This window comes from Ranitomeya imitator, chromosome 6, assembly GCF_032444005.1.
Source record: "Ranitomeya imitator isolate aRanImi1 chromosome 6, aRanImi1.pri, whole genome shotgun sequence".
Classification (NCBI taxonomy): domain Eukaryota; kingdom Metazoa; phylum Chordata; class Amphibia; order Anura; family Dendrobatidae; genus Ranitomeya; species Ranitomeya imitator.
In genome coordinates this window covers 511899781-511927439 of record NC_091287.1, presented here as the reverse complement: position 1 = coordinate 511927439, position 27659 = coordinate 511899781, and the positions used below count along the sequence as shown (strand labels likewise).

Here is a 27659-nt window from a genome sequence, read left to right as displayed (position 1 = left end):
GCCCCTGCTCCAATCTCAGAAGCATCAACCTCGACCTGGAACGGAAGAGAAACATCTGGTTGACACAACACAGGGGCAGAACAAAAACGACGCTTCAACTCCTGAAAAGCTTCCACAGCAGCAGAAGACCAATTCACCAAATCAGCACCCTTCTTGGTCAAATCGGTCAATGGTTTGGCAATGCTAGAAAAATTACAGATGAAGCGACGATAAAAATTAGCATAGCCCAGGAATTTTTGCAGACTTTTCAGAGATGTCGGCTGAGTCCAATCCTGGATGGCTTGGACCTTAACCGGATCCATCTCGATAGTAGAAGGGGAAAAGATGAACCCCAAAAATGAAACTTTCTGCACACCGAAGAGACACTTTGATCCCTTCACAAACAAAGAATTAGCACGCAGGACCTGAAAAACCATTCTGACCTGCTTCACATGAGACTCCCAATCATCCAAGAAGATCAAAATGTCATCCAAGTAAACAATCAGGATTTTATCCAGATACTCACGGAAGATGTCATGCATAAAGGACTGAAACACAGATGGAGCATTGGCAAGTCCGAACGGCATCACTAGATACTCAAAATGACCCTCGGGCGTATTAAATGCAGTTTTCCATTCATCTCCTTGCCTGATTCTCACCAGATTATACGCACCACGAAGATCTATCTTAGTGAACCAACTAGCCCCCTTAATCCGAGCAAACAAGTCAGATAACAATGGCAAGGGATACTGAAATTTAACAGTGATCTTATTAAGAAGGCGGTAATCAATACACGGTCTCAGCGAACCATCCTTCTTGGCTACAAAAAAGAACCCTGCTCCCAGTGGTGATGACGATGGGCGAATATGTCCCTTCTCCAGGGATTCCTTCACATAACTGCGCATAGCGGCGTGTTCAGGCACGGATAAATTAAATAATCGACCTTTAGGGAATTTACTACCAAGAATCAAATTGATGGCACAATCACAATCCCTATGCGGAGGTAGGGCATTGGACTTGGGCTCTTCAAATACCTCCTGATAATCAGACAAGAACTCTGGGACCTCAGAAGGAGTGGATGACGAAATAGACAAAAATGGAACATCACCATGTACCCCCTGACAACCCCAGCTGGATACCGACATAGAGTTCCAATCCAATACTGGATTATGGGTTTGCAGCCATGGCAACCCCAACACTACCACATCATGCAGATTATGTAGCACCAGAAAGCGATTAACTTCCTGATGTGCAGGAGCCATGCACATGGTCAGCTGGGTCCAGTACTGAGGTTTATTCTTGGCCAAAGGTGTAGCATCAATTCCTCTCAACGGAATAGGACACCGCAAAGGCTCCAAGAAAAACCCACAACGTTTAGCATAATCCAAATCCATCAGATTCAGGGCAGCGCCTGAATCCACAAATGCCATGACAGAATACGATGACAAAGAGCATATCAAGGTAATGGACAGAAGGAATTTGGATTGTACAGTACCAATGACGGCAGACCTATCGAACCGCTTAGTGCGCTTAGGACAACCAGAAATAGCATGAGTGGAATCACCACAGTAGAAACACAGCCCATTCAGACGTCTGTGTTCTTGCCGTTCAACTCTGGTCATAGTCCTATCGCACTGCATAGGCTCAGGTTTAATCTCAGACAATACCGCCAAATGGTGCACAGATTTACGCTCGCGCAAGCGTCGACCGATCTGAATGGCCAAAGACATAGACTCATTCAAACCAGCAGGCATAGGAAAACCCACCATGACATCCTTAAGAGCCTCAGAGAGACACTTTCTGAACAAAGCTGCCAGCGCAGATTCATTCCACAGAGTGAGTACTGACCACTTCCTAAATTTCTGACAATATACTTCTATATCATCCTGACCCTGGCACAAAGCCAGCAAATTTTTCTCAGCCTGATCCACTGAATTAGGCTCATCGTACAGTAATCCGAGCGCCAGGAAAAACGCATTGACATCACTCAATGCAGGGTCTCCTGGCGCAAGAGAAAATGCCCAGTCCTGAGGGTCGCCGCGCAAAAAAGAAATAATAATCAAAACCTGTTGCACAGGATTACCAGAAGAATGAGGTTTCAAGGCCAGAAATAGCTTACAATTATTTTTGAAATTAAGAAACTTAGTTCTATCACCAAAAAACAAATCAGGAATAGGAATTCTTGGTTCTAACATAAATTTCTGATCAATAGTATCTTGAATCCTTTGTACACTTGTAATGAGATTATCCATTGAAGAGCACAGACCCTGAATATCCATGTCCACACCTGTGTCCTGAAACACCCAAATGTCTAGGGGAAAAAAAAGACTGAACACAGAGCTGAGAAAAAAAAATGATGTCAGAACTTCTTTTTTCCCCTCTATTGAGAATCATTAGTGTGGCTCCTTGTACTGTTATGAATGCAATCTAGTAACACAGTGTGCCAGCAGTCAGAGCACATGCAGTGATCTGACAATAACCCAAAAACAATAGAACGAGCTCTGAGACGTGGAATCTCTGTAGACCGCAATACCTGAACCTATCCTAAACACAACTAAAGGCAGCTGTGGATTGCGCCTGACACTACCTATGCAACTCGGCACAGCCTGAGGAACTGACTAGCCTGAAGATAGAAATACAAGCCTGACTTGCCTCAGAGAAATACCCCAAAGGAAAAGGCAGCCCCCCACATATAATGACTGTTAGCAAGATGAAAAGACAAAACGTAGGGATGAAATAGATTCAGCAAAGTGAGGCCCGATATTCTAGATAGAGCGAGGATAGCAAAGAGAACTTTGCAGTCTACAAAAAACCCTAAAGCAAAAAACCACGCAAAGGGGGCAAAAAGACCCACCGTGCCGAACTAACGGCACGGCGGTACACCCTTTGCGTCTCAGTGCTTTCAGCAAAACGAATAGACAAGCTGGACAGAAAAAATAGCAAAAAAGCAAAGAAGCACTTATCTAAGCAGAGCAGCAGGCCACAGGAAAGATCCAGAAGCTCAGATCCAACACTGGAACATTGACAAGGAGCAAAGAAGACAGAATCAGGTGGGGTTAAATAACAAAGCAGCCAACGAGCTCACCAGAACACCTGAGGGAGGAAGCTCAGAAGCTGCAGTACCACTTGTGACCACAGGAGTGAATTCAGCCACAGAATTCACAACAGTTCACTGGCCAATGGCAAGAGCAATGCACACTGGGAACAAAGGAAAGTAAGTTCCAATACCTATATATCTGTCAGGATGCTGATAACGAGGAATTGCCCACTCAAAAAAAATGGTAAGGGGCAAGTTACAGAGCGTGAGAATTGAGAATATTTTCGTGGATCTATTACACTAGTATGTGTATCAAAAACAGCTTCAACTTGTGGTGGGGGATAAGAGTAACAAGACATATTTTTGATGAAGAGGCAGGTGCATTTTAAATATATGAGGTCCTCTTGAGACATGTGTCCATTTAGTTATTGTTTTCTTTAATTGTTTGCAGTGATTTTTTTCGATTCTTTTTATTTTTTTATTGTGAATCTTAACTTTATGAATTGTGATTGGCACATTGTTTTTTGAGTTTGTGTCTTCCAGTGTTATATTAACTGTATTTTGTCTTTTGAGCTGTGGATAGAGGTTATTTGGTTTAGACATGAAAGGTATTTTTTAGGACCTGTCAGCAGATGGACAGTTCTTGCTCTTACTTTTTTCTTGCTACTCCACTAACTATTCTGTTTTTATTTCTTTTTTTAATTCACCATACAGTTCCAGAGATATGGGACTTTTTATTAAGCCCTATTTATTATGGTGTTCTGCAAGGGGGCGTGGCTCACATGGTTCTCTGGGGACGTGTCTATAGGTTGCTATGCATACTTAATAAACGATAAAAGGAGGCATAAAATAAACAAGCTCTGTCATGCCAGGCTATAGAAAAACTGAAGGAAAATGAACACATGAGCTCAGTAATTCTCTTAATTTTATTACAAAATCATTAAACAAATATAAATAAATATAATAAAGACAGAAACAACTAAACACATGAAACGACATCAAAGTGCAAAGGGATCCTGCAACCATATAGAAGACACCGCAATATTGAGATGAAGTGTAGATCACAAATTAATGCATGATAGAACCGACCTGTAGAGGATGTGGAAGGAGGAAGACCCCAACGCGCGTTTCGCACACTGCTTCTGCTTCTATTGTGGTGTCATCTATATGGTTGCAAGATCCCTCACCATATTAGGTCATTTTGCCTTTTTTCTCTTTGATGTCCATATTAAAAGGACACCTTAGTTTTTCAACCTATTGTGGCTAGACTATACCTTACTCTATACCTTACTCTGTGGGGCGCACGAGGAAGGCACAGATAGCTCGCACTCTGTACTTTTTTCAGCCCACCTGGAGACAACTGGTTTAAGGTAATAGATTGTATCTACAGTTAGGTCCATATATATTTGGACAGAGACAACATTTTTCTAATTTTGGTTATAGACATTACCACAATGAATTTTAAACAAAACAATTCAGATGCAGTTGAAGTTCAGACTTTCAGCTTTCATTTGAGGGTATCCACATTAAAATTGGATGAAGGGTTTAGGAGTTTCAGCTCCTTAACATGTGCCACCCTGTTTTTAAAGGGACCAAAAGTAATTGGACAGATTCAATAATTTTAAATAAAATGTTCATTTTTAGTACTTGGGTTGAAAACCCTTTGTTGGCAATGACTGCCTAAAGTGTTGAACACATGGACATCACCAGACGCTGTGTTTCCTCCTTTTTGATGCTCTGCCAGGCCTTCACTGTGGTGGTTTTCAGTTGCTGTTTGTTTGTGGGCCTTTCTGTCTGAAGTTTAGTCTTTAACAAGTGAAATGCTGCTCAATTGTGTTTAGATCAGGTGACTGACTTGGCCATTCAAGAATATTCCACTTCTTTGCTTTAATAAACTCCTGGGTTGCTTTGGCTTTATGTTTTGGGTCATTGCCCATCTGTTGTATGAAACGACGACCAATCAGTTTGGCTGCATTTGGCTGGATCTGAGCACACAGCATGTCTCTGAATACCTCAGAATTCATTCGGCTGCTTCTGTCCTGTGTCACCTCATCAATAAACACTAGTGACCCAGTGCCACTGGCAGCCATGCATGCCCAAGCCATCACACTGCCTCCGCTGTGTTTTACAGATGATGTGGTGTGCTTTGGCTCATGAGCTGCACCACACCTTCGCCATACTTTTCTATTTCCATCATTCTGGTAGAGGTTGATGTAGGTTTCATCTGTCCAAAGAATGTTCTTCCAGAACTGTGCTGGCTTTTTTAGATGTTTTTTAGCAAAGTCCAGTCTAGCCTTTTTATTCTTGATGCTTATGAGTGGCTTGCACCGTGCAGTGAACCCTCTGTAGTTACTTTCATGCAGTCTTCTCTTTATGGTAGATTTGGATATCGATGCGCCGACCTCCTGGAGAGTGTTGGTCACTTGGTTGGCTGCTGTGAAGTGGTTTCTCTTCACCATGGAGATTATTCTGCGATCATCCACCACTGTTGTCTTCCGTGGGCGCCCAGGTCTTTTTGCATTGATGAGTTCACCAGTGCTTTCTTTCTTTCTCAGGATGTACCAAACTGTAGATTTTGCCACTCCTAATATTGCAGCAATTTCTCGGATGGGTTTTTTCTGCTTTTGCAGCTTAAGGATGGCTTGTTTCACCTGCATGGAGAGCTCCTTTGACCGCATGATTACGTCACAGCAAAACCTTCCAAATGCAGCACCGCACCTCAAATCAACTCCAGGCCTTTTATCTGCTTAATTGAGAATGACATAACGAAGGGATTACCAACACCTGTCCATGAAATAGCCTTGGAGTCAATTGTCCAATTACTTTTGGTCCCTTTAAAAACAGGGTGGCACATGTTAAGGAGCTGAATCTCCTAAACCCTTCATCCAATTTTAATGTGGATACCCTCAAATGAAAGCTGAAAGTCTGAATTTCAACTGCATCTGAATTGTTCTGTTTAAAATTCATTGTGGTAATGTCTATAACCAAAATTAGAAAAAAGTTGTCTCTGTCCAAATAAATATGGACCTAACTGTATATATGTATTACACTCCATATTGGACCATTAATAGCACCTTCTCTATTTAGGGATGAGGGATATTGAATATAATATATGCACACTGTGGTATATTTATGGCCCATGTAACCCCTAATGGTGCTTAAATTGTATATTATATGACACCATACCACCCAATGTGACTGTATATGGATGTTTTAAATTGACAAAACACTTTATTGATATACATATGTACTGAGTGCAGTTTATCGTGTCCTTCAGCACACTCTGTTTTTGTGATATTTTTCTTGTCTTATGGATTTTATCTCAATGGAAATAAAGAATGGTGATTTTATTTATGGCTCTCTTCTTGCGGCTAAAGTGATTTAAGTCCGCGTCTGTTGAATAATATATGCCTGAAGTGCCATAGCATTTGATTAAGGACGATATATAGGGGTTTAAGCTATACCTTACTCTATATTGCACTATGGCACTATGCACCATATTGCATTTATTCATATCATTGACTCTGCTATAATTTGATCATATCTGGAGCCTCTATCATATCTCTATATATGCGTATATTTTAAATACTGGGGTGCCGTTATATATATAATAATAATTATGTCACTGGGACTATTGTATATAAATCTTGCTCACTGTATATAACTCCAATTATACGGGGTATTATCCTCTATTTGTTTGATCACACCTTCTGTACTTAATTTATTACTATATACATCAATCTGGATTGATATTGTTCTGTTTGACAGACAGGCTCGTATAATATATTATATTCTATATCGCCTCCTGCTTGGACATGGCACTTTGCTGTTGTTCCATGTTTTTAGTTGTTTCTGTCTTTATTATATTTATTTATATTTGTTTTAGTGATTTTGTAATAAAATTAAGAGAATTACTCAGCTCAGGTGTTTTTCATTTTCCTTCGGTTTTGCTAGGCATACTTATCCTATGAGCAACGCCCCCTTGGTAAAGTCTTTGAAAAGAAATGTATTAATTAAAGGGAACCTGTCACCTGAATTTGGCGGGACTGGTTTTGGGTCATATGGGCGGAGTTTTTGGGTGTTTGATTCACCCTTTCCTTACCTGCTGGCTGCATGCTGGCTGCAATATTGGATTGAAGTTCATTCTCTGTCCTCCGTAGCACACACCTGCGCAAAGTAATCTTACCTTGCGCAGGCGTGTACTATGGAGGACAGAGAATGAACTTCAATCCAATATTTCGGCCAGCATGCAGCCAGCAGGTAAGGAAAGGGTGAATCAAACACCCGAAAACTCCGCCCATATGACCCAAAACTGGTCCCGCCAAATTCAGGTGACAGGTTCCCTTTAAAAAGATCCTTATCTGTGGCACTGTATGGCTGATTTTTTAAAAAAAACAACTACATCCTCAGAGGTTCAGCAGAAATAAAGTAAGAGCAAAAGCTGGTGACTTTTGACCTGGCGACATCTCCTTGTTAATTGTATTTCCTCAGTATGCTATTCCATCTCCCTGAATGTGAGAATTAGGCTAGGTTCATATTGCATTAGTGCAATCCGTTTAGCGCCTAGCGCTAGCAGATTGCGCTAACGCAATGTTGTTTTATGGGGTCGTGTTAAACGTCCCCGCTCTCGCAGATCTCCGATTTGCGAGAGCGGGGAACGGACCTTGGGCGCGCCGCAGACGCTGCAAGCAGCGTCCGCGGCGCGCCACAAAACACCGGCACATCGCCAGCGCGTGCCGAAAATGGCATGCGCTAGTGATGCGCGTCCCCATTGCTGTTAATGGGCGCGCTAATGGACGCGTTGCACGGCGTTAATTTCGCCGTGCAACGCTGTCCGTTAGCGTGGTCACATTAACGCAATATGAACCAAGCCTAATTCAGTTCACAGTATTTGTTTCATTTAGTTTACATCCCCCTACCTATGGAGTATTCAGCTTGTATAGGGAGTTGTCCCTACTTAAGCCTCATATTGATGTAGACGGGTAATAAATCCCGAAGATATTTGGAGTTGTTAAGGAATTTTTCCTTTAAACGAGGCAATTGACATTTTGCCTATCAATTAATTTCAATGAGTACAAAAAAATTTAAAAAGTTTAAATTCAGCTTATTACGTATGTACTAGAAATAATTAGCCTAGGAGGCCAACTCAGCACCAATGAGTTCCTTACCGATGGCACATGACATGGGTGGAACTCGTTGCAAGTAGCCAACTCTACCCACTGTACCTAATCTACTCATTATAGAAACTTTGTGATATTCAGAAACTGTAACCAGATGGTCCAAACTGGAAAACACCTTTTAATTTTAATTATCGTTTACTCTGTCACTTACCTGAGTGGTTGAAGCTCAAGGTCTCATTTAGAGTGAGGGTCAACTCGTCTGAAGAAACAGCGATGATCTTCCTGGTTTCTGTTTGCCAGGCACTATAACTAGTAGTGGTGATCAGAATATCTTCTCCCACCTTGTAAAGGAAAATGTGGTAGAATGTAAGCAATCATTTTTTATTTAAGATTCTTCCATAATGCGGAGATCCAATAGTAAAGTTAAATAAAATCTTTCCGGGACAACCAAAAACAAACTTTACAAATTCAAGACTATTTAGAGAATTGTGGATTTCTAATCTTCTGTCTTCTAAATAATTTCAGACTTTGTATTTTTGTAAGATTGGACAATATGAAGCATATCATGAAGCCTTGAGAAGAATGAGAAGACTACAATGACCAGTCCAACCCCAGCTATGATATTTGAAAGTTGAGTCACATTTAACTTTTCTGATCTTCAGAATGGTCCAAGAATAATAAAACTCACCTTCCAGTCTACCGCATCTGTGACATTGATGAGTTGTGATCCTGCTGATACTGTATTTGCCAGCTTTGTTCTATACACAGAGCGAGGAAGTCCATGTAGGTCCAGTTGACCGAACACCCCTACACAGAAAGGACAAGGAAATGGACGCTTACAATTATAATGTCCTCATTGCCTTCAGATGACTACAACATTTAGATTTCAATTTACCTAAAACCTTTGAGCCTAGATTTGGTCCATCCGGCAATGACAACTCTGGAGTTGAATGATTTCCTCTTAGTATAATATGTAATTCACCTTGGAATGGGTTGTCCTCTGTTCCTCCTATCAATCTCCCACCCTACTCATAATCAAACAAAGAAGGTAAGAATTTTTCAGTAACGTTAATGGATACCGTTCAAAATCAAATTCTGACCCAATATGATTGTACTGTGTTCTTCACCTGGATGAAAATGTATGTGGCATTGAGCACAGTTGTTTTGAAGGTGGGAACAGCCGAACCTGTCGAGTTGTCAGTGAGATTCCTCATCTCCAGGACCCCATAAATAGTGAGTTTATTCAAGGTTGGGACTTGTATGTCAGCTATAACCCACTTGCCTGGAAGGAAAGTACAGGAATCCTATCGGTAAATCAACAGAATTCAACATTTTATTCTTACCAATAACTTTAAGCCGCATTGACTCTAACAAGTTCTGGTATCATATCAGAAAAGATCTGAATACTCATCATACGGTCATGACTGGATATGTAAAGCGACAAATGCCATAAAACCATAATAACTCAAGTATCTATAAAAGTATTTCCCAATCAGTATAGCCTGCAAACTGCTCAACGCTTCCAGAACGGACGACTGCAGCACTTTTTTTCAATAGGAATGGACTAGTTTCATCCCGTTAAAAACGTTTGAAAAGCAATTACCAAACGTATATAGTTTAAAATCCCGTCCTCACCTTTGTTTGTAATTTCCATATAATAAAGAGGATGTCCCAAAAACAGCATTTAATGCCTCGGTCATAATGGTGATAAATGTATGATCAATGGCAGTTTCAGCCCGGCATCAGCTAGCGATCTTGAGAATGGTGGTCCCATAGACTGTGTCAATGAAACAGTAGTGCACATGTGGGACCATGGCTACCTTCACTTCTATGGGTCTTTGGAAGTGGTAATGCACATGTGTGACCACAGCTCCCATAGACAGTTTACTCTGTGACTAGGTTCGCTGGGGATTCCAGCTGTCAGACTTTTACAAATTATAATTATTAGTGATAACTGAGTGAACATGTTCAGATAAGGTGTTATCCAAGCATGATCGTGTGCTAACAGAGTGTCCTCCACATACTCGAATAATACGTTCGAGTCACCGCGGCTGCATGTCTCACGGTTGGTTGATTACCTGTGGATAAGTTTAATAAAGTGCACATAGTTACTGTACCTGATGGAATCACGACATTGGAGCCTTCTGTTGGGACAGTATAATTGTTTTCCGGTGATGATCCCCAGAAGGAACGGTTGGACCATAAACTGGAAAGATGAAATAATTGTTTTATAAAAGTTCACATATCAGATAGTTTAATCATCAAGGCTATGGATACAGATCACACCTTACTCTCTTCTACTTGATCCCACAGACAAATGTAGACAAAGTGGGATCCTACAACATCAAACAGGACTCCATTCTAGAACTGGTTCATTGCTATTTTTTTATACAAAGGTGACCAAAAAAAATGAGTAAAAGCTTGTGAAAAGTAAAAAGGGCTTGAAAGAAGTTGAGGTATGCTTAGCTCCAGAACAGAAAAGATTGCTGGAAATAATTCACCTAAAACATCATTCAGTCCAGTGTGCGGGATCCAATTCTCAGTTATGTTTGGTCCATGTGTCCAATTTTATCATCACTATGCAAAAAAATCTAATATTCTCCTACATATTGCACAGTAAAAAACATAGAGCACTCAGATTACAAATAGATGTCATCCGACTACTCTCTGTTTTTTTTCACGGACCCATTCACTTTGTTGAGCAAAACGTTTCTAGTGCATTTTTAACAAATTATAATATGCGGCATAGGAAAATTAGAAACATGTGAATATAGTGATGAAAAATCGGATACGAGCGATGTGATTTTTAGTTGGACAGCACACAGACCCGTGTTATTCCATAGGACTGTTCAGATGAATGATTTCATCTGAACAGTCTGTACGGTTCATCAGGAGGCCTTAGAGATGTCGATGATCTCTACCCATTATGGCATCTGGCATCTGCATCATTGACATCTCTAAGGCCTCCTGATGAACCGTACAATGGGGAAACGCATTGGGACACATCCTATACTTGATAAGTGATCTCTTCGTTGATTTTCATACTGATTGGATGTGATATAGGATGTTTTTTGATTGATTTGTGATTTTTTAATTTATATTTTGTGGTCTAGGGCATACCCAGCAGATTTATTGAGCGAATAGGCTATGCTTTACAAAAGTCAAGGATTATAAAACTGTTATAGAGGCCATCTTTGCATCATATACTGTGCCAACAAAGAATCAAAACAACTACATAGGGTGATACCCAATGGTTACTTCTTGTGAGGTTGTTTATGGCTTTGATTTTGATTGTTTTTTATGTCTGTTTTTTTTTTCATCTTTTTGACCAATCTGTTTGCTTTCTTCATTTCTGTTCTTTACATTATTGTTTTCCCACCTTTAATATAGGGCGAGTGAGGGCAGTGAGGGATAGCCCCCGTTGAGTGGGGGCGCCACAATAATATATCTAGGGTGCCAACCTCCACAGTAAGGCAGGATACAGATAGGTCTATATTAGGTTATGTGCTAGACCTTTGGTCAATTTTTTTATTTTGGCTAATTTTTTTGCCAACATTATCACTGGGAAGGTGTTTTTTTTTAGAAATTTAATGATTAAAATGACTAGTCTTGTCCGTAAATCAGACCAGATTTCACATGCTGAAATTCTTAACATACAGACCTGAGTTCTATGAGGAAAACAGCTGATGTGAACTAACACATAGACTCATATTCAGGTTTGGACTGGCCAACAGGAGTACAGGAGAATCCTCCGGTGGGCCCTGTGCAAGAGTCGAGCAGTACTCGGCACTATGTACTTGAATCACTATGTACAGACAAAGGCAGCATCTTCTTCATTTACCAATCTACCCATTCCATTAATATATACATTTCTGATTGAGGATAATGTCACATTTACATGTAGTTGAAAAGTGGGGCCCTGGCATTGGTTACTGGTGCGGTCCGATGCGCACATAGACAGCATACGGACCAAAAAACGTTAGTGTGAATGTACCCTATGTTAGTGTGAATGTACCCTACGTTAGTGTGAATGTACCCTACGTTAGTGTGAATATACCCTATGTTAGTGTGAATGTACCTTACGTTACTGTGAATGTACCCTATGTTAGTGTGAATGTACCCTATGTTAGTGTGAATGTACCCTATGTTAGTGTGAATGTACCTTATGTTAGTGTGAATGTACCCTATGTTAGTGTGAACGTACCCTATGTTAGTGTGAACGTACCCTACGTTAGTGTGAATGTACCCTAAGTTAGTGTGAATGTACCCTACGTTAGTGTGAATGTACCTTACGTTAGTGTGAATGTACCCTATGTTAGTGTGAATGTACCCTATGTTAGTGTGAACGTACCCTACATTAGTGTGAATGTACCCTAAGTTAGTGTGAATGTACCCTACGTTAGTGTGAATGTACCCTACGTTAGTGTGAATGTACCCTACGTTAGTGTGAATGTACCCTATGTTAGTGTGAATGTACCCTATGTTAGTGTGAATGTACCCTATGTTAGTGTGAATGTGCCCTATGTTAGTGTGAATGTACCCTATGTTAGTGTGAATGTACCCTATGTTAGTGTGAATGTACCCTATGTTAGTGTGAATGTACCCTATGTTAGTGTGAATGTGCCCTATGTTAGTGTGAATGTACCCTATGTTAGTGTGAATGTACCCTATGTTAGTGTGAATGTACCCTATGTTAGTGTGAATGTACCCTATGTTAGTGTGAATATGCCCTATGTTAGTGTGAATGTACCCTACGTTAGTGTGAACGTACCCTATGTTAGTGTGAACGTACCCTACGTTAGTGTGAATGTACCCTAAGTTAGTGTGAATGTACCCTATGTTAGTGTGAATGTACCTTACGTTAGTGTGAATGTACCCTATGTTAGTGTGAATGTACCCTATGTTAGTGTGAACGTACCCTACGTTAGTGTGAATGTACCCTAAGTTAGTGTGAATGTACCCTAAGTTAGTGTGAATGTACCCTACGTTAGTGTGAATGTACCCTACGTTAGTGTGAATGTACCCTACGTTAGTGTGAATGTACCCTAAGTTAGTGTGAATGTACCCTATGTTAGTGTGAATGTACCCTATGTTAGTGTGAATGTGCCCTATGTTAGTGTGAATGTACCCTATGTTAGTGTGAATGTACCCTATGTTAGTGTGAATGTACCCTATGTTAGTGTGAATGTACCCTATGTTAGTGTGAATGTACCCTATGTTAGTGTGAATGTACCCTATGTTAGTGTGAATGTACCCTATGTTAGTGTGAATGTACCCTATGTTAGTGTGAATGTACCCTATGTTAGTGTGAATGTACCCTAAGTTAGTGTGAATGTACCCTACGTTAGTGTGAATGTACCCTACGTTAGTGTGAATGTACCCTACGTTAGTGTGAATGTACCCTATGTTAGTGTGAATGTACCCTATGTTAGTGTGAATGTACCCTATGTTAGTGTGAATGTACCCTATGTTAGTGTGAATGTACCCTATGTTAGTGTGAATGTACCCTATGTTAGTGTGAATGTACCCTATGTTAGTGTGAATGTACCCTACGTTAGTGTGAATGTACCCTACGTTAGTGTGAATGTACCCTACGTTAGTGTGAATGTACCCTACGTTAGTGTGAATGTACCCTACGTTAGTGTGAATGTACCCTATGTTAGTGTGAATGTACCCTATGTTAGTGTGAATGTACCCTATGTTAGTGTGAATGTACCCTATGTTAGTGTGAATGTACCCTATGTTAGTGTGAATGTACCCTATGTTAGTGTGAATGTACCCTATGTTAGTGTGAATGTACCCTATGTTAGTGTGAATGTACCCTATGTTAGTGTGAATGTACCCTATGTTAGTGTGAATGTGCCCTATGTTAGTGTGAATGTACCCTATGTTAGTGTGAATGTACCCTATGTTAGTGTGAATGTACCCTATGTTAGTGTGAATGTACCCTATGTTAGTGTGAATGTACCCTATGTTAGTGTGAATGTACCCTATGTTAGTGTGAATGTACCCTATGTTAGTGTGAATGTACCCTATGTTAGTGTGAATGTACCCTATGTTAGTGTGAATGTACCCTATGTTAGTGTGAATGTACCCTATGTTAGTGTGAATGTACCCTATGTTAGTGTGAATGTACCCTATGTTAGTGTGAATGTACCCTATGTTAGTGTGAATGTACCCTATGTTAGTGTGAATGTACCCTACGTTAGTGTGAATGTACCCTACGTTAGTGTGAATGTACCCTACGTTAGTGTGAATGTACCCTACGTTAGTGTGAATGTACCCTATGTTAGTGTGAATGTACCCTATGTTAGTGTGAATGTACCCTATGTTAGTGTGAATGTACCCTATGTTAGTGTGAATGTACCCTATGTTAGTGTGAATGTACCCTATGTTAGTGTGAATGTACCCTATGTTAGTGTGAATGTACCCTATGTTAGTGTGAATGTACCCTATGTTAGTGTGAATGTACCCTATGTTAGTGTGAATGTACCCTATGTTAGTGTGAATGTACCCTATGTTAGTGTGAATGTACCCTATGTTAGTGTGAATGTACCCTATGTTAGTGTGAATGTACCCTATGTTAGTGTGAATGTACCCTATGTTAGTGTGAATGTACCCTATAGTTGAATAATAGTTTAAATACAAATAAGTTATCCGGAGATATTTTCTGATACAATTTGAGAATTACAGATGGCGATCTAAGTAGCTTCCAGTAACACTCACTCCTTGACTGTAGGGCTGACTGGTGCCTGCGTTGGAGGAGGTGGCGGTATGCAGTCCTTATAGTAACACTGGTAAACCACCAGGTTTACATTGGTGTTTGACATGGTTGTGTCTAGGGTCCCAGCCGCGGCACGTCTTCGAAGTTTGCGTTTTCCAGACACTGAAAGCAGAAAAGTCTTGTAAATCGTAACACCTCCTGGATAAAACAATCTAGGCTGACCGCCTCCAATAACTTCTTGTATAGCAGCTGTTGTGAATTGTGACCAACCATGAAAATTATAGATGGATAAAATACAGTCTCCATCATGGGGTGACGCATCACATTAAGCACAAACAGGGATGATGGGTAGTCAGGCATGCATTTCTACACTTGTACTTATAGTCTCTTGTGTCTACGAATATTTTTTCCAAAAATAGGTTTGGAATAAGCAAGAGAAAGAAAGGGATAAAACAAAAGATCATTTCTTTTATAATCCATCTAAAATAAAGTTACATTGCATATAGTTTACATTAAAAATTTCGTATTCTTTTATGTCTACAGGTTCTAAGCAGGCCTTTGTGTCTCCATAGTTACAGACTACAAACAAGCCTTGTGTAGTCTGATCCTTCAGCCATACTCTCCACAGTCTGCAGGGCCGCTATCAGGGTGGTACGGCCACTACTCCTGTCAGCAGCACAATCATAAGCAGAAAAAACCCTACTACCTTCAGTCCTTTCCTTCCAGATTGCCTTCCCCCACAGAAACCCTGCTTCTTCTTGCAGATCCTCATCATCATCATCATCTGTCTCCCTCATACCTTAATCTCTTCAAGAAGCACCAGCTATTTTAGATCCTTTCCTTGTAAGTCTTGGACCAACACCCTATTACCTATATCTCTCTGCTGCCCCCCACAAAACGTTTGTTACCTACAAAGTGTCCTGTCACCAACTGACCTCTGCAGAGCTTTTGTCACCTAACGTCTCCTTGCCGCCCCTGCAAAGCCTTTGCCACTGAGTTTCATCTGGCTACTAACCTGTGTTTTCTCTCTGACACCCTCCCTTTATCCCCACTGTGATCCTTCTATCGCCTTTCTCCCACCCTAATCCCACAGGATTTTAGTCTTTTACCATACTACCCTCCCCTCGAAGAGCTCCTTCTACTGTGTGTTTCTGCCCCTGCCAAATCGAGACTCCTATCATTGCTTGTTCACATCACCACCATAGAGGTGAGTTCTTGAAAGCCCCCCCAAAGCCATGCCATGTTATCCATTGCATTCACTGAAGAAAAGATCAGCTTGACCCTCCGACTTCTTTTTTTCTTGGTCACTAATGTTGGCGTGCCTATCGAGATATGAATTCTTGATTAGGTCCTCAACATCCATTAGGACAGAGTATGGAGCCTGTTGTGAATTCCGTTCTGGAGCTCCCTCCTGTGGTTGCTAATGGTATTTTTGTGAGTTCTGCCCTTGGGCTCCCTCTGGTGGTTTCGAGTGGAACTGCTGCTTCTTTAGGTAGCTGTAGCAGCTGCCTTCACTAATCGCCTTGCCTGGGTTTGTTATTTAAACCTGCTCTGGGCTTTAGTTCATGCCTGCTGTCAATATTCTTGGTTGGATTTTGTTCCCTCCTTGGATTTCTCATATGGCCAGTCCTTGTCTGCAAAAGATAAGTTTTTGCTAGTTTTTGTTTGTCCATTTGTTTGGACACTATTGCTTTGCATATATGTCTCTTTTTGTCCAGCTTGTCACTATGTCTTATTCAGGCTAGCTGGAAGCTCTGGGAAAGCAGATTTGCCCCTCCACACCGTGAGTCAGTGTGTTCATTTTTGTAAACTCTGCGTGGATTTTGTAGTTTTTTATACTGACCGCACAGTATCCTTTTCTCTCTATCAAGTTTAGTATTGGCCTCCTTTGCTGAATTCTGATTTCATTTCTTTGTACGTCATTTCCCTCTCCTTTCACAGTCAATATTTGTGGGGGGGCTGTGTTTCCTTTTGGGGGTTTCTCTGAGGCAAGATAGCTTTCTATTTCCTTCTTTAGGGGTAGTTATTTCTTAGGCTGTGAAGAGGTGTCTAGGGAGAGTCAGGAACATCCCACGGCTATTTCTAGTGTTGTTGTTAGGATTAGGGACTGCGGTCAGTAGAGATACCACCTTCTCAGAGCTCGTCCCATGTTGCGTTTTAGCCACCAGGTCATATCAGTGTGGCCTCTTAACCACCAGGTCATAACACGAGCCAACCTAAGCTGGCACTTCTGTGAACTGTTGGCCCTTTAGAAAGTGCATATCTTGATTCTATAATATGTTCTTCTTTCACTGCTTCTAGAAGGGGGTCGTCTATTTTGGAAATCCCCATTTTTAGGTACTCTTATAAGGAATTGTGAGGTAACAGTAGGGGATCCTCTTTTCTGGATCTTCAGCTTCAGGCCTTCATGGAGATCAGGTACAAGGAGTATCCCTTGGTCTGAAGGACCTGTCCTGTCCTGTCCTGCATTACATGGACAACCAATTGATTTGAATGGTCACTGTGTAATGCTTAATTATTCCATTGGTTGTGATGCAGGAAAATTAAAGACTTGAAGTCCATTTATACTGCACATTTATCATGAATGAGCATTCCTAGGAACACTCACTTGAAGGTAACTTGCAGTCTAAACAGGCTGCCTTATTATTTACAAATTGCCAATAAGGAAAATCGACACTAACTAAAGATTTTATTATAAAATTAAAATATAACTTTTATTTCAATTTGCTTAATTAAAGAGTGCTGTTTAAAATCACTGTGTCTGTGTGGTCACTGGATAAGCAATTGTCCTGACTAATAGTAGGATTCCATTTTGTAGTCCCTTTGTGGAACCATTAATGAGATTTATCGGGAAAGATCTCCCTTCTTTTAGGTCAACTGTACCAATTTGCACCCATTGTCTATTGGGGGATCTAGCACTGGTAACTGTTTAGTGTCAGTAGCAGTCCCCTGCAATGCTATATTAATACATCAGATTTAGCACAATTAGCCCAACTCTATTGTTTCCACGCAAGGAATACTAGTACAATTGATATGAAGTCCTCGGGGACTTATTTGCTTATTATTCATTCATATATCTTTTTGCATAATATGGCTGTGGACCACTATTATGCTTATGATTGCCACTACAGACTACTGACTTTAAAATATATGACCAGCTGCCTCCCCAACATGTTTCACCATTTCTTGCTTCTTCAGGGGAATAGGGCTACTATTATATTATACGCTGATTCTTCTGAAAAGTTGAGGAGTAATAAACAGGCCGCCTATCACCAGACTAATGAGCAAAATGTAAACAGGACTTGTGCTGCCAAGAATAATGGCAGAACAATGTTACAGATTGTTCAGAGCACATCTGAAGCCGAGTCAGTCCATGGGCAGTCAACTGGCAGACATGTTTCCAGTTGGCGATCATTTAACACTGTGCATCGCATAATATAAATGGATCCTTACGGACATATTTTCCCAAAGATTATAGCCAACTGTTAGGGGTCTCAGCAGTAGTACACTTTGGAATCAGTTTACTGTCAATGATTCTCTCTGACCAATAGATGCAGTCGAAAGTGGACAACCCCAAAGCATGTGTATCAAATGAGCCCAATGTGAAAGTAAGTGAAAAATGTCAATGAGCAATATTGATGAACAGTATCACACAAATGTACATACCTAGATATGTTAGTGTAGTTGTGTCATTATTAAAGTACCAGTCTCCATTAGTATTATTGCTCCAGCTCAACGCCCGTGTGGATCCATTGCGAACATCAATTATTTGGAACATGTCAGGCTTGTGAGTAAGGTTGTGGGATATCAGCACATAGTCCTCACTCTAAATATAATGCAATTGTATGGCAAAGTTACTAAAAATGGCAGATGCCAAGGCCAGCACAAGTTTTCTAGTCTTAATCGACTGTTTTGTTATGTGTTGACTTTACCTTAAATCCATAGAAGGTGGATGTGTAGGAGATGTTTGTGATAAAATCAACGTTGCTGAAATACCAGTTAAAGGAATTGGCATTAGGTAACAAGGCCATCCATCCTGGTTGATGCGTCAAGCGTTTTAGCAGGAAAGGTACAACGCTGGAGCCTGAAAGTAAAAGAAACCTTGACTTTAAAGATGGCAAAGAGAGATAAAGATGCTTTTAAAATCACTTTAAGTGTTCGGAAGAGAAAAAAATAATACCATTAACATACCAAAAGAATTTGAAATAATGACATCCTTTCCAAGAAGAGAAGAAGGAGATGGATTATTGAAGGCCAGTCTGTGGAAGCTGATGGAGGAATTGCAGACATGTCCAGGGAAGCCAGCGCTCCATTCACTGCTTTGGCTGCATTGGGAAGGATCCAGTAGCCTACTGCCTGGTACCACCTTTCCTCCTATCTTTCCTATATCAAAGCCAAAATATTTTGTAAATTTCTTATTAGTAAATTATAAATACATCTATTTTATATAGTAATAAGGAAAAATTTGTAAAATCTTCATATAATAATGATTGAGGCTGATTTCACATCACAACAGATGTTGGGGAAAGAAAGACACAACATATGGAATTCTTTTTTTTTACTGGTAAATTTGCCTCTTGGAGATTGCAACAGCTTACATCTCCTTTCCATATCGAAATAAACATGCATGCTTGGCCAAGTCAAGCATGAATGTTTATGGTGGAGTTGTACAAAATTGTTTTTGTCCGATTAGATCCATACCCAATATACTGTCAATTTTTCCAAGTAAAATGGTTATTCTTTTTTGAAGGATGAGCTCTGTCTAATTGTTATGTGAGGAATTACCTGTGAGCGTTCCATCTGTATCGATTAGAACAACTTCATGCTCCCATCTAAATCCCGCCTTGTTAGGTGAGTTGAAGTATTGTATTCCATCAAACTTTGCACTCCAGCCTCCACATCTGTCGCTACAAAGACCAATGACAGTTGTAACTGCGATTGCTGCGCAGTTTGGTCTGTCGAAGTTCATGAACTTTACAGACGAGACAGTGAGTCCTTCATCAAACGGTAGGGTGATGCCTCTGGCAGTGCAGTAACTATCCCCAAGCCCTAGCTCATCCAGATGTCCCACAATGACAGCATTTTTAAGGACTGCTCCTCTGACCTCTCCCCATCCACCAACATAAGTTGAAAGGACTCTTTTGGTTTCTATGCCGGAGTCCTCATTATTGATCATGGAGAAGTTGTGGAACTGGAGAGCACCACCATTGACCCATTCCGCTCCTTTCTGACAGTTCCAAGTGGTCAAAGATCTGAAAATAGCTGGAGATGGTGTAGAAGAACTACAAGATCCACCTACCATTGGGAAATAATTCTCAAAAATCCAAATGCCAAACCAACCCTGAGAGTGAACAGTGTTATTGTAAAATTCTCCAAGTGGCACTCTTTGCTGGCAAATGTTGGGATCGTAGGAAGGACCATCTGGGTTTGTGTGCATCCTGTACCAAAAGCCAAAGTGTGTGCCACCAGCGGCGGCATTATGGCGTATTGTGTTATTTGGATTGGTAACCCAAAACGCTGCTGGGGTAACGTCATCGTTGAGCAAGCTGGTGCTTTGACGAACAAAAACGGCCAAGTTATACTGAAGTATATTTCCATGTTCAATGCCATCTTCAATGAAGAACGCTCCTCCCATGATGTCGTAGATGACATTATTTTCCACCAGCAGATGGTGGGTGTTATGGATGGTCACTGCTCTGTTGTAGGTTTGATGAATTCCACAACCTCTTACATAGGATTTATATTGGACATCTCCCATTAAATGCCAATGTATTGGATACCGCCCTAGCCTGAAAGCCTGCCCGGCATGGAAAACCTACAAAAGAAATGTTTTACATTCTTGTTATTGTCTTACAAGCAAAATGTATTCCTACGAACATGTTCCATGATTTGAAAGTTACTTTGGGCAAAAAGCAAAACACATTGTGTGAAGTGTGAATGTGGCCTTAACAATGTAATAACTTGTAAAATGATATTTTAGTGTTTAATATGGGTAGCCAGAGTAGGAGAGAGCTTAGCATGCCATTTTGGGAGAAAGCTCCAGTTATAGACTTAAAGGGGTCGTCCACATTAGCTTTATTTTCATAAATATGTTGGAGAAATGTTTTTGTAGCATTTACCAAGTTACAAGTATTACAAGTTCAGCAGCACTATCTTTTGTGAAGTGCAGTTAGCTTGTTACTGCTGCCTTCATCGCAGACTGCTCTTGTTCTCAAAATGGCCACTGATGGAGGAACATGTCACAAGACCTATCCATCAGTCTCCGCAAATTGAATAACACTGCACATGGGAGAACTCTGCTTTTAAGCTCTTTACACAATAACCTTCTTCAATGTGGTACTATCACACACTATCGCTACAGTTTCTTCAGTGTTTATTGACTTTCTCAATATTTCTATGGCTACGTTGTGAGCTGTGATGCCCTCCCAATATCCAGATTCATGATAAAATGGCTGCTGCTTTCCCTGCCTCTGCTTTTATACAGACTATAATAAACCCTCCTGATTGGCTGTGCTATACCATGTGACATGATAATTGTAAGGCATTATAAGGTAGGAAGTCCATTGGTCTGCGGCAATGGTCATGTGACCCTGGGCTGGTGCCGTCTTCTCCAATGTGTAAAATTGGTGTTGGGCATTTTAGGAGATTCAGGTAAAGAGAATCACAAATTGTTCAAATTGACCAGGTTCATCAAATTCCTAAAAATGTGACACAAACACAATTTGCATCAGTTATTTGCACATCTCTATCATCTACCATACTGGACTTTAAGGAGAAATATGGGCAACAGGGTTGCTTTTTCAAAACCCACGATGAGAATCTGTCTCATCCCTGATGCCAGGTAATAATTACTACCTCCAGGAGATATATAAAATGTCCCTTTCTGGTGCTGTATACTCCCTGATTCCTGGTGCAGATTGAAATCAACATCAATGTACACATACAGCATGTACATATTTGATACTATAAGTAAAATGAATCCACAATCTTTAGATTTCCAATGTACCTCCACGTATTCTATTCTTCCAATGGACAGAAGTTTACCAGGTTGTGGAGCATGGAACATTATACATCCTCCAAACTGATCACTTCCAATTTCCTCACCAAACCTTCCCTGGAAACATGTCTGTGTGGCAAATTCACCTAAGGTGAAAAGAAGGAGAAAATAAGTCATTTTATAGCATTTGAAGAATGGTCAACTCACTTCTCCTCACTTTCTTTGGAAACCTGAAGCAGTTAAAGATAAAAAAAAACTAAACGTATGAACAGCAAGTCGTTCATACTTTTGAAAGTTTCCTGAGGGTTTTCAGGGTTTTTTGTACCAGAATGTGTCTGAAAAAAATGTGTGCAAATACCCTTCATGAGCTTTTTACCATTTTTTACTTTTTTTTCCCTTGAAAACAGTTTCCAGTGAACCTTTTTATGACCGATATTTTTAAAGCACAAAATGAAAAGTGCAAAACATAAAGGATGTGATAGTAAAATATTGTCTACAAAAATATTCCAATTTATAGGATGCAACGAGATGACCATGAAATGGACCCCCGACATATACATCAAGTAGCAGATCGCGTAAAATGCTTGCAGACTTATATCTAGTCATACAACTTGATAACATTACCAGTATCAAATCCATCCGGACAGGCTGCTATATTATCGCTCCATTCCACATTAGTTGACCCTCTTACAACGATGTTTCTTGTGAGGAGACCTACTTCTGCTCTGGCCTCAAAAACAGTGCTATCAGGTAGAGTGACTGAAATCCCCAAATGCTTGTACAGTAACGGCTCTGTTAGGGTTACGTTCTTGCCATCTGCAGATACAAACTCAATAGTTCTCTTCTCATTCTCACTTTGGCTGTGTCTGTCAGAGGATAATAAAATGGACTATGGTTAGACTTCAGAATCTATTGTCAGAACATAACTTATTGTTTAGACCAACATCTTTTAATATAATTTAGATTTCACTTTTCGGCTTTGGACCTGTACACTGTGGGAAGGGTAAGGGGACATCTCATTATTAAAACGGGCAGGACTTCAAAGAAAGGCAACACATCATTATAAAACTAAAGGTAGAAAACTCAAGATCACAAAAGTGACCATACGTAATCTACTGTATAATAGTTCAGTTGCCCCTCCTCCCTCTCTGCACAGTGACCTCCGCACAGGTTACAGAGCATGCCAAAAAGAGCAAATTAAAATAGTAAACAAGAAAATGATCATTAGTAAATTTCCAAATATGAATCCTTAAGTCTCCTGTTAACATTTTTACTAATCTATTTCTTAATTCGATGAAAAGGAGAACCTGAGTCACTATGTATTACAAGATACAATTTTATTTGTACAAAAATTAGATCTTTATAAAAGGATTTTACTTATGAACATGTATATGGATTTACAAAAGAATGGTGATCCACATTGGTGGGTACTGTTATAATGTGGGACCGGTATTTTCTAATTTATAATCTACTAGCTGAAGAGCCCGGCGTTGCATGGGCATAGTAAATATCTGTGGTTAGTTATAGCACCTCACTTCTCTTATTTTCCCATCACGCCTCTCATTTTCCCAATCACATCTTTCATTTTCCCCCTCACATCTCTCATTTTCTCCCTCACACATCTCATTTTCTCCCTCACTCCTCTCATTCCCCCCTAACACTTGTCATTTCAACCTCACATCTGTCATTTTCTGATCACTCCACTATTTTTCCTCACTCCTCTCATTTTGCACTCACACCTTTTCATTTTCACCTCACACCTCTCATTTTCACCTCATCACCTCAGTATATAGATGTTTGTCATCTCCCTTATATATAGTATACATCTGTATGTCATCTCCTGTATATAGTATATACCTGTATGTCATCTCCCTTGTATATAGTATATACCTGCTGTGTCATCTCCCCTATATATAGTATATACCTGAATGTCATCTCCTTCTATATATAGTATATACCTGTGTGTCATCTCCCCTGTATATAGTATATATCTGTGTGTCATCTCCTCCTGTATATAGTATATACCTGCATGTCATTTTCTATATATAGCATATACCTGTATGTCATCTCCTCCTGTATATAGTATATACCTGTATGTCATCTCCTCCTGTATATATATATGTACCTGTATGTCATCTCCTCCTCTATATAGTATATACCTGTGTGTCATCTCTCCTGTATATAGCATATATCTGTGTGTCATCTCCCCTGTATATAGTATATACCTGTGTGTCATCTCCTCCTGTATTAGACCTCGTTCACACGTTATTTGCTCAGTATTTTTACCTCAGTATTTGTAAGCTAAATTGGCAGCCTGATAAATCCCCAGCCAACAGGAAGTCCTCCCCCTGGCAGTATATATTAGCTCACGCATACACATAATAGACAGGTCATGTGACTGACAGCTGCCGTATTTCCTATATGGTACATTTGTTGTAGTTTGTCTGCTTATTAATCAGATTTTTATTTTTGAAGGATAATACCAGACTTGTGTGTGATTTAGGGCGAGTTTCGTTTGTCAAGTTGTATGTGTTGAGTTACGTGTGGCGACATGCATGTAGCGACTTTTGTGAGATGAGTTTTGTGTGGCAACATGCGTGTAGCAACTTTTTGTGTGTCGAGTTGCATGTGACAGGTTAGTGTAGCAAGTTATGTGCAGCAAGTTTTGCGCATGGCGACTTTTGCGCGTGGCGAGTTTTATGTGTGGTGCCTTTTGAGTATGTGCAAGTTTTGTGTGAGGCAACTTTTGCATGTGTTGCAACTTTTGTGCATGTGGCAATTTTTCCGCGTGTGCAAGTTTTGCGTGTGGCGAGTTTTCCATGAGGTGAATTTTGCACTTGTGGCGAGTTTTGCAAGAGCCTAGTTTTTGCATGTGGCGAGTTCTGCGCGTGGCGAGTTTTGAGCGGCGACTTTTGTGTTTCGACTTTTATGTGGCGAGGTTGGTGTATTTGTGGTGAAATGTGTGCTGAGGGTAATATGTGTTCAAGCACGTGGTAGTGTGTGGCGCATTTTGTGTGTGTGTTCATATCCCCGTGTGTGGTGGATGTCCCATGTCGGGGCCCCACCTTAGCAACTGTACGGTATATACTCTTTGGCGCCATCGCTCTCATTCTTTAAGTCCCCCTTGTTCACATCTGGCAGCTGTCAATTTGCCTCCTACACTTTTCCTTTCATTTTTTCCCATTATGTAGATAGGGGCAAAATTGTTTGGTGAATTGGAACGCGCAGGGTTAATATTTCACCTCACAACATAGCCTATGAAGCTCTCGGGGTACAGACGTGTGACTGTGCAAAATTTTGTCGCTGTAGCTGCGACGCCTCCAACACTTTTCCTTTCACTTTTTCCCCATTATGTACATAGGGGCAAAATTGTTTGGTGAATTGGAACGCGCGGGGTTAAAATTTCGCCTCACAACATAGCCTATGACGCTCTCGGGGTCCAGACGTGTGACTGTGCAAAATTTTGTGGCTGTAGCTGCGACGGTGCAGATGCCAATCCCGGACATACACACACACATACACACACACACACACATTCAGCTTTATACATTAGACTAGCTGAAGAACCCGGCGTTGCCTGGGCATAGTAAATATCTGTGGTTAGTTATAGCACCTCACTTCTCTTATTTTCCCATCACGCCTCCCATTTTCCCAATCACATCTTTCATTTCCCCCCTCACATCTCTCATTTTCTCCCTCACACCTCTCATTTTCTCCCTCACTCCTCTCATTCCCCCCTAACACTTGTCATTTCAACCTCACATCTGTCATTTTCTGATCACTCCACTATTTTTCCTCACTCCTCTCATTTTGCACTCACACCTTTTCATTTTCACCTCACACCTCTCATTTTCACCTCATCACCTCAGTATATACATGTTTGTCATCTCCCTTATATATAGTATACATCTGTATGTCATCTCCTGTATATAGTATATACCTGTATGTCATCTCCCCTGTATATAGTATATACCTGCTGTGTGTCATCTCCCCTATATATAGTATATACCTGAATGTCATCTCCTTCTATATATAGTATATACCTGTATGTCATCTCCTCCTGTATATAGTATATACCTGTGTGTCATCTCCCCTGTATATAGTATATATCTGAGTGTCATTTCCTCCTGCATATAGTATATACCTGCATGTCATCTTCTATATATAGCATATACCTGTATGTCATCTCCTCCTGTATATAGTATATACCTGTGTGTCATCTCCCCTGTATATAGTATATATCTGAGTGTCATCTCCTCCTGCATATAGTATATACCTGCATGTCATCTTCTATATATAGCATATACCTGTATGTCATCTCCTCCTGTATATAGTATATACCTGTATGTCATCTCCTCCTGTATATATATGTACCTATATGTCATCTCCTCCTCTATATAGTATATACCTGTGTGTCATCTCTCCTGTATATAGTATATATCTGTGTGTCATCTCCCCTGTATATAGTATATACCTGTGTGTCATCTCCTCCTGTATTAGACCTCGTTCACACGTTATTTGCTCAGTATTTTTATCTCAGTATTTGTAAGCTAAATTGGCAGCCTGATAAATCCCCAGCCAACAGGAAGCCCTCCCCCTGGCAGTATATATTAGCTCACACATACACAAAATAGACAGGTCATGGGACTGGCAGCTGCTGTGTTTCCTATATGGTGCAATTGTTGTAGTTTGTCTGCTTATTAATCAGATTTTTATTTTTGAAGGATAATACCAGACTTGTGTGTGTTTTAGGGCGAGTTTCGTTTGTCAAGTTGTGTGTGTTGAGTTGCGTGTGGCGACATGCATGTAGCGACTTTTGTGAGATGAGTTTTGTGTAGCAACATGCGTGTAGCAACTTTTTGTGTGTCGAGTTGCATGTGACAGGTTAGTGTAGCAAGTTGTGTGCAGCAAGTTTTGCGCATGGCGAGTTTTGCGCGTTGCGAGTATTATGTGTGGTGCCTTTTGAGTATGTGTAAGTTTTGTGTGAGGCAACTTTTGCATGTGTTGCAACTTTTGTGCATGTGGCAATTTTTTGAGGAGAATTTTGCACTTGTGGCGAGTTTTGCAAGAGCCTAGTTTTTGCATGTGGCGAGTTCTGCGCGTGGCGAGTTTTGAGTGGCGACTTTTGTGTTTTGACTTTTATGTGGCGAGGTTGGTGTATTTGTGGTGAAATGTGTGCTGAGGGTAATATGTGTTCAAGCACGTGGTAGTGTGTGGCGCATTTTGTGTGTGTTCATATCCCCGAGTGTGGTGAGTATCCCATGTCGGGACCCCACCTTAGCAACTGTACGGTATATACTCTTTGGCGCCATCGCTCTCATTCTTTAAGTCCCCCTTGTTCACATCTGGCAGCTGTCAATTTGCCTCCAACACTTTTCCTTTCATTTTTTCCCATTATGTAGATAGGGGCAAAATTGTTTGGTGAATTGGAAAGCGCGGGGTTAAAATTTCACCTCACAACATAGCCTATGACGCTCTCGGGGTCCAGACGTGTGACTGTGCAAAATTTTGTTGCTGTAGCTGCGACGCTTCCAACACTTTTCCTTTCACTTTTTCCCCATTATGTAGATATGGGCAAAATTGTTTGGTGAATTGGAACGCGCGGGGTTAAAATTTCACCTCACAACGAAGCCTATGACGCTCTCAGGGTCCCGACGTGTGACTGTGCAAAATTTTGTTTCTGTAGCTGCGCCGCCTCCAACACTTTTCCTTTCACTTTTTTCCCCATTATGTAGATAGGGGCAAAATTGTTTGGTGAATTGGAACGCGCGGGGTTAAAATTTCGCCTCACAACATAGCCTA

General features: G+C 40.6%; 1 protein-coding gene across 1 annotated transcript in view; it reads right to left on the bottom strand.

Moving 5' to 3' along the window:
- PKHD1L1 (PKHD1 like 1) overlaps positions 1-27659 on the bottom strand; it is a 262674-nt gene that overhangs the window by 76170 nt on the left and 158845 nt on the right. Inside the window, exons 47-58 of the mRNA XM_069731788.1 lie at positions 22482-22723; positions 21867-22003; positions 19646-20675; positions 19052-19243; positions 18793-18944; positions 18527-18686; positions 14863-15022; positions 10254-10342; positions 9264-9418; positions 9032-9161; positions 8825-8943; positions 8348-8477 (exon numbers count right to left, since the gene is read on the bottom strand). Coding sequence (XP_069587889.1) covers positions 8348-8477; positions 8825-8943; positions 9032-9161; positions 9264-9418; positions 10254-10342; positions 14863-15022; positions 18527-18686; positions 18793-18944; positions 19052-19243; positions 19646-20675; positions 21867-22003; positions 22482-22723 — 2696 coding nt within the window. The remainder of the gene's footprint in view (positions 1-8347; positions 8478-8824; positions 8944-9031; positions 9162-9263; positions 9419-10253; positions 10343-14862; positions 15023-18526; positions 18687-18792; positions 18945-19051; positions 19244-19645; positions 20676-21866; positions 22004-22481; positions 22724-27659) is intronic.